The sequence below is a fragment of the Myxocyprinus asiaticus genome, chromosome 34, assembly GCF_019703515.2.
Source record: "Myxocyprinus asiaticus isolate MX2 ecotype Aquarium Trade chromosome 34, UBuf_Myxa_2, whole genome shotgun sequence".
Classification (NCBI taxonomy): Eukaryota; Metazoa; Chordata; class Actinopteri; order Cypriniformes; family Catostomidae; genus Myxocyprinus; species Myxocyprinus asiaticus.
This window is the reverse complement of record NC_059377.1, coordinates 21,991,685-22,007,864: the sequence shown is the minus strand read 5'-3', so window position 1 is coordinate 22,007,864 and position 16,180 is coordinate 21,991,685. Positions and strand designations below refer to the sequence as shown.

At 43.1% G+C, this 16,180-nt stretch overlaps 1 protein-coding gene across 1 annotated transcript in view; it reads right to left on the bottom strand.

Annotated features, from left to right (window-relative positions):
* Positions 1–16,180, bottom strand: part of LOC127425334 (thrombospondin type-1 domain-containing protein 7A) — a 145,530-nt gene that overhangs the window by 16,354 nt on the left and 112,996 nt on the right. Inside the window, exons 20-23 of the mRNA XM_051671191.1 lie at positions 6,287–6,432; positions 4,429–4,603; positions 1,216–1,389; positions 563–658 (exon numbers count right to left, since the gene is read on the bottom strand). Of these exons, the coding sequence (XP_051527151.1) occupies positions 563–658; positions 1,216–1,389; positions 4,429–4,603; positions 6,287–6,432 (591 nt within the window). The remainder of the gene's footprint in view (positions 1–562; positions 659–1,215; positions 1,390–4,428; positions 4,604–6,286; positions 6,433–16,180) is intronic.

The following is a 16,180-nucleotide window of genomic DNA, read 5'->3' as shown; positions in this document are numbered from 1 at the left end:
TGTCTCGTTCTGCATTTTCGTGATAGTTTAGACCTGACATGCTTCTGTGGTAATTAAATTGTGCATTACAGAGGCTGCAGAGTACTTGATTTCTATAAGAAGTCCCATCTGGGCAAGTTTTGTACAACAAATAGCATTAAGAGGTCCTTTCCCCATCATTTGATCACTGACACGGCTGGTGTGTGTTTGTGGCGTGTGCATCATTATAATGAGTCCGGGCAGACACATTGCAAAGGTTCCGGCCTAATCTGACCAGTGTTTATGGTGGTTTATGCTTTATTTACAGTGAATATGTTAAGAAAAAATTATCATGTTAAACTTTTTTGAATTAATTGCATGCATTAACGCTTTAACTTTGACAGCTCTAACGAAAACGCATTGTTTTTGCCATGTTTATGCCTCTTATCCACACTTGAATGGCTCCCTAGTCCCTCATACTTTGGAAAAAAAAAAAAAAAACTTTTTTTCTTTTTTTTTTTTTAACAAAAACGAATTCATTTAGACAAGGCCTTAGAGAATTAGAGAGATCAGAATGAGCACACACATACTGTACAGTACACACCTGTGACGTTTAATCCATCTGAGCGCTGGCACCAGACTTGTCGAGATGAGCCTTTCCATGCACCAGTCATCCATTTGTACTCATAACACTGGCCCTCTTAAAACATAAAAAAAAAAAAAAAAATAGTACAAATTTAGATTTAAACAAAAATTTAGAAAAATAATGGAACTTATCATTTTCAGAAACTTTTTCACTTTTAGGTGATTGTCTTGTAAGAAGTACAGTACTGTGCAAAAAAGTTTTAGGTAGTTGTGAAAAATGTTTATAGTGAGGATGTTTTCAAAATTAATGCCGTGAATCATTTTTATTCATCCATTAACATCATACAAATTGCAGTAAACAGTTCTATGTATTTAGGCTGTCTCAATTGCTTCTGTATCTTTATGCAATCCCAAACTGACTCAATCATGTTGACATTCTGGCTCTGCGGCGGCCATACCATCTGTTGCAGGACTCCTTGTTCTACTTCTATTCTATTCAGTTTAATTGATATATTTCCAATTTACACAACTTAAACAGAGGAAAAAAAATAACCATCTTAAAACAAATGTTTTAATGAAACATCTAATGTGCCTTTTGTACAGTACTGTATCTAACTGTCAAATTTTCAATGTCAGTCCTAACTCAGCTGATCTTGGTTGTTTCAGACCAACCTGTACACGGCCGGGCTTCCCATTCCTGTTCTGGACACTGCAGAAGATTCTCGGGTTCCTGAGCTACAACAGCACGAGAACGCACCTGTACGGAACCAAAGCCCAAATCGTCCCCACTGATACAGCTCAGCTGACACGGGCTCCATGCGGTCCAGTCCGTCAAGTAACACTCACCTGCAGAACAAGCAAACACCTCTGTTATAATATTAATGGGTGATTCATTAAAAGAGGTTAAGAGATAAATTAAGAAAACTTACTGGGTCTAAAAGTTAGTAGTTTTGTCTAGAATATTAAAGGGATAGTTGACCCAAAAAATGAATATTCTGTCATAATTTACTCACCTTCATGCCGATCCAAACCCATATGAAGGAGATGTTAGGAAGAATGTTAGGGACTGGCAGCCTCATTCACCATCCACTTTCAATGCATGGAAAAAGAGATGCAATGAAAGTTAATGGTGATTGAGGCTAATATTCTGCCTAACATCTCCTTTTCTGTTCCACAGGAAAAAAAGTATGTCATACGAGTTTGGAACAACATGACGGTGAGTAAATGTTGATAGAATTTTCATTTTTGGATGAACTATTCCTTTAAGAATGCCAAAAGTCCACTTTTCAAATCCACTTTTTATCAATTTGCATGTGGTCTCAGGATAGTTTTGGTAGAAGTAGGTTAGTCTGTCTTATTATAACATCAGTGCTGATTTGTGAATATTTCCCAGCATATTAATTATTCATTAAGTTATCCTTCCACAAAGCCCTAATCCTATGATTATTATTATCAGAGCATGTGTGCACCGTAAAATGCCAGAGGCGGACATGACACCTGAGAGTACAGACTAGATTCCAGTGTTTGTGGGTGTGTGAATAGCTGACAATGGCTGGCTAAAGTCACAGAAGATACATGTTATTAAAGAACACACTGCATGAGAATGAATATTCAGATGTGAATTAGTGCACAAGGTCAAATTAATTCCCATATTTGTGATGCTTATAATTTAAGAATGCTTTACTTAGCACTATACACAGAGCAAGGTCTGACATTAACCAGAGTATTTGGCTAAAATGCCATGGAAAGTGTCCAAATATTCAAAATGTGGTCCTAAAGACAATTTCTCATTTTCTCTATCTGTTATCCAACCTTTGATACTGAATATTTAATGAAATTTTATTCAAGACTTATTTGTTTGGAGTATTTGACATACTGTAAAATGGACGACATGCTGTGTTTTAATGTAATTAGAAACAAAACAAAACAAAAAAAAAAAAAAAAAACATAAAAGATAAAATTAAATGTAAATGCATTTTATGGGGGCAAATATTGATTCTTAATAAAACGTTAATTACTGACACTGCTATACAAAAAAAAAAAAAAAAAAAAAAGCAATCGGAGATCGGGACAGGAAAAATGGGATAAAACAGAGCACAGTAGTAGGTTACAGCTGGAGTTTAATAGATTGGGGTGAAACGAGATGTGCGTCAGGGTTCTAGGCTTCTAAGATGAAGAATGATGGGGTCAAAGGTCAGATCAGGTGATGGATCGGGCAATCCACAAAATCACAACTACACTGAGAGCAACGCATCATCTAATTGATACTAACCCTAACACAACACAAACCTTAGAGCCCCACACACATGATGGTACATCATTACTGACACTGTCCCCTTGGACAAAACTCTGTCGCAACCCTTTACTTCTGCCAACCAGAACATGTCAAAATGTTGTCTTATCTGTCACTCAAACTTGCTTGCTGAACCCGAAATGCTTTCAGAAGATTGCTTGTACAGAAATCCTTCTGTTTACAATCTTTTTATGTGAAATTATTGTATAAAAACTCAAAGCTTGACATACTCTAGTTTGTATGAGGTAATTTTCCAGTCTGTATGAGGAAATACAGAAGGTTGTATAAAGTAATTCAGTAGGGCATTTGAGATGGTAAAATTGTAGCTGTAACACGTCCCAGGCAATCTTTTTTCAGTGTCTCATAAAATTATGCCGACTTCTAAAAGTGCCAAAGTCTGTCTGATTTAGAAGCAAGCTACTAGACAGAGCAACACAAGCTTGTAAACTTTCTTTAATGCACTCCCTTAGGTCAGTCAGAGGAAGTTTTTAGATGCTTTAGCTTGGTAAACTGAGGTAAACTTTGACTTTCAACACCAATACAAAAAACAAATCTGAAAGCTATCACCCTTCATGGCTGCTCACCAGAATTTTTTGTGTTTTGGATGGGAAGTGTCCCCACCAGCAGGACTTCCTTTGTTAACCAGCGTCACCAGAACAATCTTGCTGGTTGACCACCATTGTTTTGCAGGTGAAAAACTTCAAAAACTAGCTGGGTTTCCATAGAAATGTTTAGCATTTTTTAAGTGCATTTCTAAAAATTCAACTAAAATGTGAAAACAAGAGAACAAGTGTAATATTTGGTATAATGAGGGCTAAAATGGATGCAATGCCCACATGCCACCAGCCTTCACATACTTGGAAGCGCCCATGCTCAAAACTGTTCTGGCGGATTATGAGAACCCACTTTAATGACCAGCTGTGGGTTAAACATTTCTGAATGTCAAGAGATATGTTCGAAGAATCGTGTGCCAAGATCTGTCCTTTCATTGAGCCAGTCACATCAAGTTGTGCACAAATGGTCAAAACATGTCATCGTTTGGCAAAATAATTGTTTCCATCACCTTCATGCTCATTTTAACTACTGCGAAACTCTAGCAAATCCACCTCTTAGCGCATTAGATTTTAAGCAAATTTTGAGTTTATTTGCACATCAAGCATTTCCATTCAGAATTTCTTATGCGCAATTTCAGAATGGCATAGTGGAAATAGTTGGATGGAAACCCAGGAACTGACCAAAAAAAAAAAGCACCAAATTGCCACAACCATGCTAAAAAAAAAAAAAAAAAAAAAACTTAAATGGTTGGATGGCCTTATATGGTCTCCCTGGTCAGTTGGCTGGTTTTAGAGGTTTTGGGAACTTTATAGCTTGCCAGACTGGGAGACCAGCTAGACCAGCTTGGCTAGGCTGGGCAAGACAAACCATAATGTTTTTTGTTGTTATAATGTTACCATCCTCAAACCAGCCTGAATCAGCATGGAAATTCAGTGGAAGTTGGTCTTTTCAGCAAATTAGTGTGGCACAATTTAAATGCTTGCATGAGCAGGCATGAGTGGTCTTCAGATAGACATGGTTGTGGCATAAAATGTTACCTGGGCAGGGCACCGTGCAGGACTCTTGCAGGATAATCTGTTTGTCTCCATCTACTGTCTGCTCCAGGTCTCCACACAGCTCCTCATCCACCATACTGCCCTGATCCTTCCCAGAGCCATCAGTCACAAAGCAGGACACATTCCTGAACCGAAGACCCTCTCCACACTGCGCACCCTAATGTGAACAGAGCATTTTTACATTAATGTCTGAATTTAGACACCAGCTTTGGCACAAAAAAATAAAAATAATTATTATAATATATATATAAAAATATATATATATAAAAAAAAAATATTCTAATATATATATATATATATATATATATATATATATATATATATATATATATATATATATATATATATATATTAGTATTAGAATATATTTTTTTTTTTTTTTTTTTACACAAGAACACTTCCCCTGCTGAAAGAAAAAAGCAGCCTATGCTGGTATTCAGTGAGTTCTAGCTGGTCTCTTAGCCTGGTCAAGCTGGTGTTCGGCTGATTTAGCTTGTCAGCAAGCTGGTTTAAGTGGTGCCTCAAACCCCTCTAAAATGAGCAAACCAGACAAGCTTGTCCAGTTGGGGGACCTGTCTAAACTGCTTTGCTGGTCTTAGCTGGTTTAAGCTGATCTAGCTGGTCTACCAGCCAGGCCAAGCTGGTCTTCAGATAGTCGAGTTGGTCTCCAGCCTGTCCAAGCTGGTGTTCAGCTGGTTTTGCTGGTCTACCTGCCTATCCAGTTGAGGGGTGCCCCAAACCCTTCTGAAACTAGCAAACCAGACCAGCTTGACCAGGTTGGAAGTACAGCAAAGACCAGCACACACATCTTAGGCTGCTTTTTTTTTTTTTTTTTTTTTCTGCAGGGTTTTTCTGTTTTAGACCTGGAAACAGGCAAAAATCTTTGTGGAGTATTTTGTATAATTTTGCATTTCGACATACAAAATAGGGCACAAATACTAGAGTTTTACAAAAAATAATAATAATAATAATAAAAAAATCTCAGCAATGTTTCTCAGTACAGTGTCTGCCTTATGTTTTGGACTTTCAGCTACCTACAGTATTTTGTCATGCCTGCTGAAAATGTCTGAAAACATAAGGTACAAGTGAAGCAATGCTACATGAGAATGCTGAGAGCTGTCAGAAGACTCTACTTCGAGACAGGCAGCATAGAACAAAGGGCAGAGTCAATATTCTTTCACAGTCTGCACTGTGACGGGGCCATGAGGTGGACGGGGGAGAAGAAAGAGAGAGACAGGGAGAGAGGGAGAAAGGGACAGTCTGTTGTCTTTAATTAAACCTCCTGTTGGGCCCTGAAAGTCAGACTGATGACAGGAGGAAGACTAGCAGAAATTCTCTGGATAAGGCGAAGCTGAAAATGGTTAAGGGATATTCCAAATATACCTAAACATAACTTCAGTTAAAATGGACTGTCAATGGTTTGCTGTAAAGCAATGAGCCTTCAGTAAAAACATTGATAAGATATCAGCTTGCTGCATCGTGAATTATATGCTCATTCAAGGTCGTAGATTTGGCGTGAAGCATTTACATATTTCCATTGATCATGGTATAATTAATGGGGGGATTGTACTTGCTTGTTTTGATTACTGGGGGTGTTATATTGATGACTCATCCTGCACTACATACATTTTTGTCCAATCAAACACTCTCTAGAACAAGAATGTCCCTCCCCCAATACCATCCACAACAGAATAACTATAAGGCTCATGGCTGGGACATATCTAAAGCCTATTGACTATTTTAATTTGTCCAGCCCAAACTTTTGATTTTAATAGAAAATGTGTTGATTCCAAGTGGTCTTTATCTCAGCTTATTGTCTCCAACTTGTTAAAAAATTTACCTCAGACTTGCAAGGAGACCAAGCGCTGTATCTCCAGCTGTAGCAAGGTTTAACAGGACAGGGTTTCCACTGTTCCAAATGTGAGGAACATGGTCTTCCATCTCCCTGAGAGGCCTGGATCACAGTTCTCCTCCTCCAGAGTTTCCCTATAAGAAAGATTGAGGAAAAGACAGATTTCTTTGAGATATTGTACTGTAGCAATGTGTTAAAGGTTTAAAACCATAGGTGTTTGATGTTTGTTCAGACATTGTAGTTCTAACATAACATTTTTAATAAGAAATGACAAATGTTATTTTAAATTCACTCAAACAATGGAAGCACAACGCCCTACACTGCAAAAAGACATTTGCAGTTGTAGCTTGAAAGAGCTATTTCTACCTGATTTAAACTATAAAAACTAATTTTTGCTGGTGTAACCTAATGTAGTCAGGTTTATGTAACATAAAACAAGGAATTGTTGCATTAACTTTACTGAGTTACTTTGAACCAACATACCATTTCCAATACAGCTCAATAGAGCTTGGTACAGATGCATTCGATGCATGCGCACTACGACTGTATTGTCGTACTTGTCTAGTTGTGTCATCTGTAGGAGATCTGCTCTGAAGTACATACAAAGAAAAAAATGTTGCGATGGAAGGCGTACTGAGATAACATCTTCGCATTTTAACCATAGGAGTGAGCTCAACGGTCAACTAGCATGTCACAATAGTAGTGATGGCAGAAATGAAGCTTTCCGAAACTTTGAGCCAATTGAACCAATTGCTTTGGAATGCTGCACGCGGAGGAAATATGCTGGTCACAGTCATGTAAATGCAATGAGAAGACTTGAGTCAAAAGCATGGAAATTATTTACTGCCTTGTATTTGTCAAATATTTTTCATGGTTGTCTACAATATCCTGGAATAAACAGATCTGAATATTTGGAGAATATGTAGACCTTCATATATAAGTTGGCCTTTTTATGACTACTGTTTTATAATTATTTTAAATACCAAACAAGTTATTTTATTTTATAAAACAAAACGTCATGGTTACTGGTGTAACCTCCGTTCCCTGATGGAGGGAACGAGACGTTGGTGTCGATGTAGTGACACTAGGGGTCCCTCTTGGGAGCCCGAGACACCTCTGGTCTTTGATAAAAGGCCAATGAAAATTGGCGAGTGGTATTTGCATGCCACTCCCCCGAACATACGGGTATAAAAGGAGCTGGTATGCAACCACGCATTCAGGTTTTACGCTGAGGAGCTGATATAAGGTCCGGCCATTTCAGCGGGTAGTTCAGCATTGTGGCAGGAGGGACCAACGTCTCGTTCCCTCCATCAGGGAACGGAGGATACACCAGTAACCATGACGTTCCCTATCTGTCACTCACTCGACGTTGGTGTCAATGCAGTGACACTAGGGGTCCCTATACAAAACGCCACAAGGCTGAACTGTGTTACGTGAACTGGCGGTGTGTGGTGGGCAGACATGCTGTGTGCCTCATAGCCAGAACACCAGGTCGACACGTAACCACCCCCAACACAGTTATGAGTGTCGAATGGCCCTTTTAACCCAGTCGTGGCCTCTTTCCCCTTCTCTTTTTCCACTCCCTAAAAAAGAAGGGGGATTTTCCGACTGGGCCACCAGGTCTAGTCGGGGGGGTGTCCCTCCCAAGGGGAGGACACCGTGGAGACCACACCTCGCCCCAAGAGAGGGGGGGGATATTTAAGTGGAAGAATATATCACATGGTCTTTCCATGGTCTTTCCAACCATGTGGAGAGCCTTCAAGGTAGATCCTGCCCAATGGGGGAGGAGTTACTACAACATGGAGACTGGGGCAGAGGGGCTCTGCCCAAGGAAGACGCAGTTTGCCAGCAGGGAAATGAATTAGCGGAAGACATAGATCGCATGGGGTTAGCCTTACAGGGAACCACCACATGCGGAGCACCTACCCCAGAACCGGGCTCTTAGTTAGCGCGTGTACTGGGCCAGCAGCGAGTCTCTCCGAACACTCGACTGCCACAGGGCTCGGAGGAAGTCAACCAGGGAACAACTTTTGTGAACACTACTGGGAATTAACAGCGCACGTCTTCAGCTCAAAAGGAGGTGGAAGGCGCTATGTGCAAGCTTATCCGCTTGTGTTGCGTGCCACTACCTGGGACAAAACCGGTTCCACCCGGAGGTTGTAGAACCTTGCAAAGGTGTTGGGTGTTGCCCAGCCCGCTGCTCTGCAAATGTCTGTTAGAGAGGCACCTCTGGCCAGGGCCCAAGAAGCCGCTACACCACGGGTAGAATGGGCTCGTAGCCCTACCGGGGGTGGCATGTTTTGGGCGAGATATGCCATAGTGATGGCGTCAATGAGCCAGTGGGCGATCCTCTGCTTGGAGACAGCGCTTCCTTTCCGCTGTGCACCAAAGCAGACAAAGAGCTGCTCAGAGACTCTAAAGTTCTGCGTGCGATCCAAATAGATGCGTAAAATGCGCATCGCACACAGCAACGACAGGGCTGGGTCTGCTTCCTCCTGGGGCAGCGCTTGCAGGTTCACCACCTGGTCCCTAAAAGGAGTGGTGGGAACCTTGGGCACATAGCCCGGTCGGGGTCTCAGGATCACGTGAGAATAGCCCGGACTGAACTCCAGGCACATTTCGCTGACAGAGAACGCTTGCAGGTCACCTACCCTCTTGATGGAAGTGAGTGCAGTCAGGAGGGCATTCTTCAAGGAGAGTGCCTTAAGCTCGGCTGACTGCAAAGCTCAAAGGGGGCTCTCTGTAGACCCTGAAAAACTACAGAGGTCCGATGAGGGAACGAGGCGCAGCCTGGAGGGATTCAGCCTCCTGGCGCCTCTTAGGAACCTGATGATCAGATCATGCTTCCCTAAGGACTTACCGTCAACTGCGTCGTGGTGTGCTGTTATGGCAGCAATGTACACCTTCAAGGTGGAAGGGGACAGCCTCCCTTCCAACCTCTCTTGCAGGAAGGAAAGCACTGATCTGGCTGTGCATCTCTGGGGGTCTTCCCGATGGAAAGAACACCACTTAGCGAACAGACGCCACTTAAAGGCATACAGGCGCCTCGTAGAGGGAGCACTAGCCTGAGTGAACGTGTCTACCATCGCAGGTGGGAGACAGCTTGGGTCTTCCGCGTCCCGTCCAGGGGCCAGACATGGAGATTCCAGAGGTCTGGGTGCGGGTGCCGGATGGTGCCCCTTCCCTGAGAAAGAAGGTCCTTCCTCAGGGGAATTTGCCCGGGGGGAGCTGTCGCGAGGAGCGTGAGGTCTGAGCAACACGTCTGGGTGGGCCATTAGGGTGCTTACCAGGACGACCTTCTCCTCATCCTCCCTGACCTTGCACAGGGTTTGTGCAAGCAGGCTCACTGGGGGAAAATGCATATTTGCGAATGCCAGGGGACCAGCTGTGTGCCAGCGCGTCTATGCCGAGGAAGGCCTCGGTCAGGGTGTACCAGAGCAGGCAGTGGGGAGGATTCTTGGGAGGCGAACAGGTGCACCTGTGCCTGTCGAATCGACTCCAAATCAGCTGGACCACCTGAAGGTGGAGTCTCCACTCTCCCTTGAGGGTTAACCTGTTGTGACGGCGCGTCTGCCGAAGTGTTGAGGTTGCCTGGGATGCGAGTGGCTTGCAGCGACTTGAGGTGCTGCTGACTCCGTTGGAGGAGACGGCGGGCGAGTTGTGACATACAGCGGGAGCACAGACCACCTTGGCGGTTGACATATGCTACCGCTGCCATGCTGTCTGTCTGAACTAGCACGTGCTTGCCCTGGATCAACGGCCGGAACCTCCGCAGGGCGAGCAGAATTGCCAGTAACTCGTGGCAGTTGATGTGCCAACGCAGCCGCGGACCCGTCCAGAGGCCGGCGGCTGCGTGCCCGTTGCCAACAGTGCCCCAGCCCGTTTTGGAGGTGTCTGTCGTGACCACGACGCGCCTGGAGACCAGTTCTAGGGGAACACCTGCTCGTAGAAACGAGAGGTCGGTCCAAGGGCTGAAAAGACGGTGACAGACCGACATAATGGCCACGCGGTGTGTCCCGTGGCACCATGCCCATCTCGGGACTCGAGTCTGGAGCCAGTGCTGAAGCGGCCTCATATGCATCAACCCGAGCGGGGTGGCCACCGCCGAGGATGCCATATGCCCCAGGATCCTCTGAAAAAGTTTCAGTGGAACCGCTGTTTTCTGTTTGAATGCCTTCAAACAGGCCAGCACCGACTGGGCACGCTCGTTCGTAAGGTGCGCCGTCAAGGAGACTGAGTCCAACTCCAAACCGAGAAAAGAGATGCTCTGGACCGGGAGGAGCTTGCTCTTTTCCCAGTTGACCCGAAGCCCTAGTCGGCTGAGGTGTGAGAGCACCAGGTCCCTGTGTGCACATAACACGTCTCGAGAGTGAGCTAAGATTAGCCAGTCGTCAAGATAGTTGAGAATGCGAATGCCCACCTCCCTTAACGGGGCAAGGGCAGCCTCTGCGATCTTCGTAAAGATGCAAGGAGACAGGGACAGGCCGAAAGGGAGGACTTGTACAGATACGCCTGACCCTCGAACGCAAACCACAGGAAGGGTCTGTGTTGAGGAAGGATCGAGATGTGAAAGTACGCATCCTTTGGGTCTACCGCCGCAAACCAATCTTGATTGCCAGACACTCGCTAGAATGCGTCTTTGCGTCAGCATCTTGAACGGGAGTCTGTGTAAAGCCCGGTTCAGTACTCGCAGGTCCAAGATTGGCCGCAACCCACCGCCTTTTTTCGGTACAATGAAGTAGGGGCTGTAAAACCCTTTCTTCATCTCGGCTGGAGGGACAGGCGTCGTTCACCAAGGTGAAGTGGACACCGCTGAACCTGGGCGGATGCCCGGCGAAATGAATTGTGCAGCCAAGTCAGACGGTCCGGACCAGCCCTCATGACGGACCGGAAGGTGCAAGCCATGCGTCCAAGTTCCGCAGAAGGGGGACCAAAGGGACAACGTCATCGGATGTACCGGCAGGTGGGGCCTCGCGGCGGGGCGGAGCTCGAGGTGCCACACCACGTCGTGGCCGTGCTGAGTCCGAGGACATCGAAGCACTTACCTGGCTCCTTGTGACCACCCCCGGAACAGCCTGGGACGGGGGAGGAAGAGGCCTTTCCTCGTGACCTGTGGAGACTGTCACATCGGGGGCGGATTTGTGCCACAGCTGGGCGCTCAGGGCGGGAGACCACCGCTGGAGTGCCAACCTGCCAAATGGAGTGGTGGACGGTGGTTGTGATGCCAGCCGTACACACCGGATACGTGACCCAGGGAACAAGGAAACCACTCTTGCTGAGCTCTCGAGTACTGCAGCCACTTGGGCATGCAGCCCAATTAAATGCAAAAGGTATCCAGCAGAGGTGAATGAACAGTAGTATTCATCTCAGTGAGCATGACCGTTCGGCTCCGAAGAGAAAATCTGAATGAGTGGTTGCATACCAGCTCCTTTTATACCCATATGTTCGGGGGAGTGGCATGCAAATACCACTCGCCAGTTTTCATTGGCCTTTTATCAAAGACCAGAGGTGTCTCGGGCTCCCAAGAGTGACCCTTAGTGTTACTACATCGACACCAACGTCAAGTGAGTGACAGATAGGGAACTTTGTTGTATAAAGACATTTTTACAAATATTTATGCTTTGTCAGATTGTGCAATAAACATTTGAAAACGAAACGGTATGGTAGTAAATTACACTCAGACAACATGGGACTCAAATTCACACATTGAGTGCCTTAAACTAAATGACGAGCATGTGAACGACTACTTTATGCAGCAGTTTTTGAATTGCCCATTTTGGGTGTACTAAATAACAAATAAGAAAGTGAAGGCACATTATCATGTACAATAGATGAAATTCCAGATTCACCTTTTGTAAAACAAATAAATCTCTTTAAATATAATAAATCTACGTCTCGCTCAAATTTCATAAACACAACATTTTGATTTATTTTTCTTTGGGAACACAACTCAAGGTGATCGACAGGGAAATTAAAATGAATAAAATTCAAATCAGCAACTAGTCTGATTTTACAGATCTAATTTATTTCTGCACCGACTCCAGATCAGTTACACCCTGCATTTAACACTAATTCAGAGTTTCTCTGTGGAATCAATGCCCCCTAGCATAACAGCGAAATGTTTAGAAACTGTTTCGAAACAGTATGACGTAACGAAGCCTTGTTTGCTGAAATCACGTGACTTCGCCAGTTTGATACACCCTCCTAAGCATTGGTTTGAAACAAATGATTTGTAAGGTTTTGAAGCTTCATGAAGTGTTTCGAAAGTGCCCATCACTACACGTCAGTAAGGGTGCTTACACAATAGGGAAAGCTCCAAAGGAGTGTTGGAAACATGGGACTGTGAAAGGTCCGTTTGGAAGGCGTGAGCAACAGAGGGTAGAGGTAGTCATGGATAGAGATGGCTATTTAAAATAACTCAGCAAAAAAAAGAAACGTCCTCTCAATTTCAATTGCTTTTATTTTCAGCAAACTTAACGTGTAAATATTTGTATGAACATAAAAAGATTCAACAACTAAGACATTAACTGAACAAGTTTCACAGACATGTGAAAAACAGAAATGGAATAATGTGTCCCTGAAAAAAGTGGGGTCAAAATCAAAAGTAACAGTCAGTATCTGGTGTGGCCACCAGCTGCATTAAGTACTGCAGTGCATCTCCTCCTCATGGACTGCACCAGATTTGCCAGTTCTTGCTGTGAGATGTTACACCACCCTTCCACCAAGGCACTTGCAAGTTCCTGGATATCTCTGGGGGAAATGGCCCTAGCCCTCACCCTCCAATACAACAGGTCCCAGACGTGCTTTAATGGGATTGAGATCCGGGCTCTTTGCTAGCCATGGCAGAACACTGACATTCCTGTCTTGAAGGAAATCGTGCACAGAACGAGCAGTATGGCTGGTGGCATTGTCATGCTGGAGGGTCATGTCAGGATGAGCCTACAGGAAGGGTACCACATGAGGGAGGAGGATGTCTTCCCTGTAACGCACAGCATTGAGATTGCCTGCAATGACAAGCTCAGTCCGATGATGATGATGAAGATGCAAGCCCTCAGTCCAGCCTCTCTCAGCCTATTGTGGACAGTCTGAGCACTGATGGAGGGATTGTGCGTTCTTGGTGTAACTCGGGCAGTTGTTGTTGCCATCCTGTACCTGTGCTGCAGGTGTGATATTCGGATGTACCGATCCTGTGCAGGTGTTGTTACATGTGGTCTGCCACTGCGAGGACAATCAGCTGTCCTTCCTGTCTCCCTGTAGTCTTACACATCTCACAGTACGGACATTGCAATTTTTGCCCTGGCCACATCTGCAGTCCTCATGCCTCCATGCAGCATGCCTAATGCACGTTCACGCAGATGAGCAGGGACCTTGGGCATCTTTCTTTTGGTGTTTTTCAGAGTCAGTAGAATGGGCTCTTTAGTGTCCTAAGTTTTTATAACTGTGACCTTAATTGCCTACCGTCTGTAAGCTGTTAGTGTCTTAACGACCATTCCACAGGTGCGTGTTCATTAATTGTTTATGGTTCATTGAACAAGCATGGAAAACATTGTTTAAACCCTTTACAATAAAGATCTGTAAAGTTATTTGGAATTTTACAAAATTATCTTTAAAATACAGTGTCCTGAAAAAGGGACGTTCCTTTTTTGCTGAGTTTATATCTTTTTGACAATGTACCAGTAAATACTGAAACTCTTCTCCAGGCTCTCTCTCCACAGTTACTATCTTTTTAGCCTGATAGAGAAAGATAACAGAGGACAGTTGAAATATTCTCAACTTTTGTTCGCATGACGGAGCTTCACTATTGGAAACCCTTGCGTTTTCCCTGTCATGTCAGGATCCTGACACTTCTGTTGACTTTGTTTATAGTTTTTGTGGCTGGATCCTGACACTCATATGCGTCTCCCTTGTTGTATGAGTGCACATGACTTTGCTGGTTTTTCATTGCCATGCGCACTCATGTCAATTCTGTCTTGAGTGAAACCCCGCCCCCTCGTTTGTCTTGTTATCAGTTTATCAGTTACACCTGCCTTCCCTTGTTACCCTCCTTATTTTCTTCCCTATTTATTTCCCCTGTTGTGCTCTGTCCTGTGCTGTTTCATTCCCCTTGTCCTGTTTCCTGGTTTGTTCCTAGTTGCAGCCTACAGAAGAAAAGTGTTCAATGGGCGCATTTACTTGCATTAAAAAATGTGATTTGACCTGAATGCAGAAATTAACTTGCATTAAAGTGAAAATGTGATTTGAAACGAAGAAAGAAATTAACTTACATTAAAGTGAAAATATGATTCGAGCTTAGAAGACATATTAGGTTATAGATCAAAGTTAAAATGTGATTTGACCTTACAGGGCAAATCAAGTTGTATCTACTGAAAGTTATGCCTTAGTAAAACCTTGGTATTTCAGGTTAGTTAAACCTAGTTATATTCAGTATCTGAAAAACTGTCTTTAATTTCAACAAAACCAGTTAATTTAGATGTTACCACATGAAGTACATTTTCTAAGTTGAACTGACAAAACATTTTTTTTCAGTGTAGTTTTCCTGATGCACACAGTATTTGATGTCCATCTTGCGCTCTAACCTCAAGCACACTGACTCAAGACTCCTCAAATGAAATAAAGGCTTTTACTGTTAGTGAATCATCTCACGTTACACACACTATCTCAGGTAACTCAATCCCTCCCCAAAGGAGAGCCAAAAATGATTTTTTCTGTGTAGTAATGCTCCTTCCCTCTGTGAATAACTTAATCTACCGGGCATTTTCTGAGCATAATACCATGCCCTAAAACCACTCTGAATATTCAACTCTCTTCTCTCTCTCTCTTGATTTTCTTAAATCAATGCCAGAGGGCTATAGAGAGAAATGGAGTGCAGACTCTTTCAGGCAGAATGCATCCTGCTGTTTAAGAGTGGCGCCCAGGGGACTCTTGCAATAAAACTCTGTCAATTAGTCATAGTCTCAATGGGAAATGCACAAGCATGAGTCTGCCACACCCTTTTCTTACTAGTACAATTATTTCACACGGCAGGAGGTACAACAAAGAACCAAATAACAGAACCTTTACAAAACTTGAAAATGTGCATTACTTTAATTACTCAATGATCTTAAGAATCATTTAAAGGTATTTATGTGTTTTTCCTTGGCCTAGATGGATATTATTTTGAAGGGTCTGGGAATCAGTAATAGGCCACAGTTTCCGTGCAGTAATAAGCTTGAAATATAGGCCATTGACTATTCAACACTAAAGTAGCGCCAGTTAACACAAAGCTGTAGGTCTCTCTCTCTTTCTCTCCGTGTGCCTCTGTAGAGACCCATACACGTACATCTTCCCTTAGTGTTAACCACCAAGGTCAGCAAGCCTATAATTAGCAATTCTGCTATAAACTTCCACCTTCATCTCACATAGTTACAGCTATGACAAAAGGCAATAGGTCTGGTCCATGGTCCTGGTAAGGACCACCCACTTAAAAAGAAGAATGTAAAGTTATACATCACAGTTTGTCCTACGTGCTGTTTAGGGGTAGGATTAATTTAAGATAAATTATATCATAATAAAAGACTGGCAAAAAACAAACAATTACTTTAATTCATTTTAATTCATTAATAAAATTAAAAAAAATAAAGTTACTGTTGTTTTTAATATTAGTACTGTTATTACAGATATGATGATGATGGTATTATTACTATTATTATTATTAATAATAATAATAATAATAATAATAATAATAATAATAATAATAATGTTGTAAATAGAGAGTACAAATCCATAGATATGATTTATGAAGAAATAAATGACAAATGTACACATTTAAATCACATATTTAATTACAAAAGTCTTTTGTGATATATTTGCAAGATCATTTCTGACATTCATTACCATCCAAAA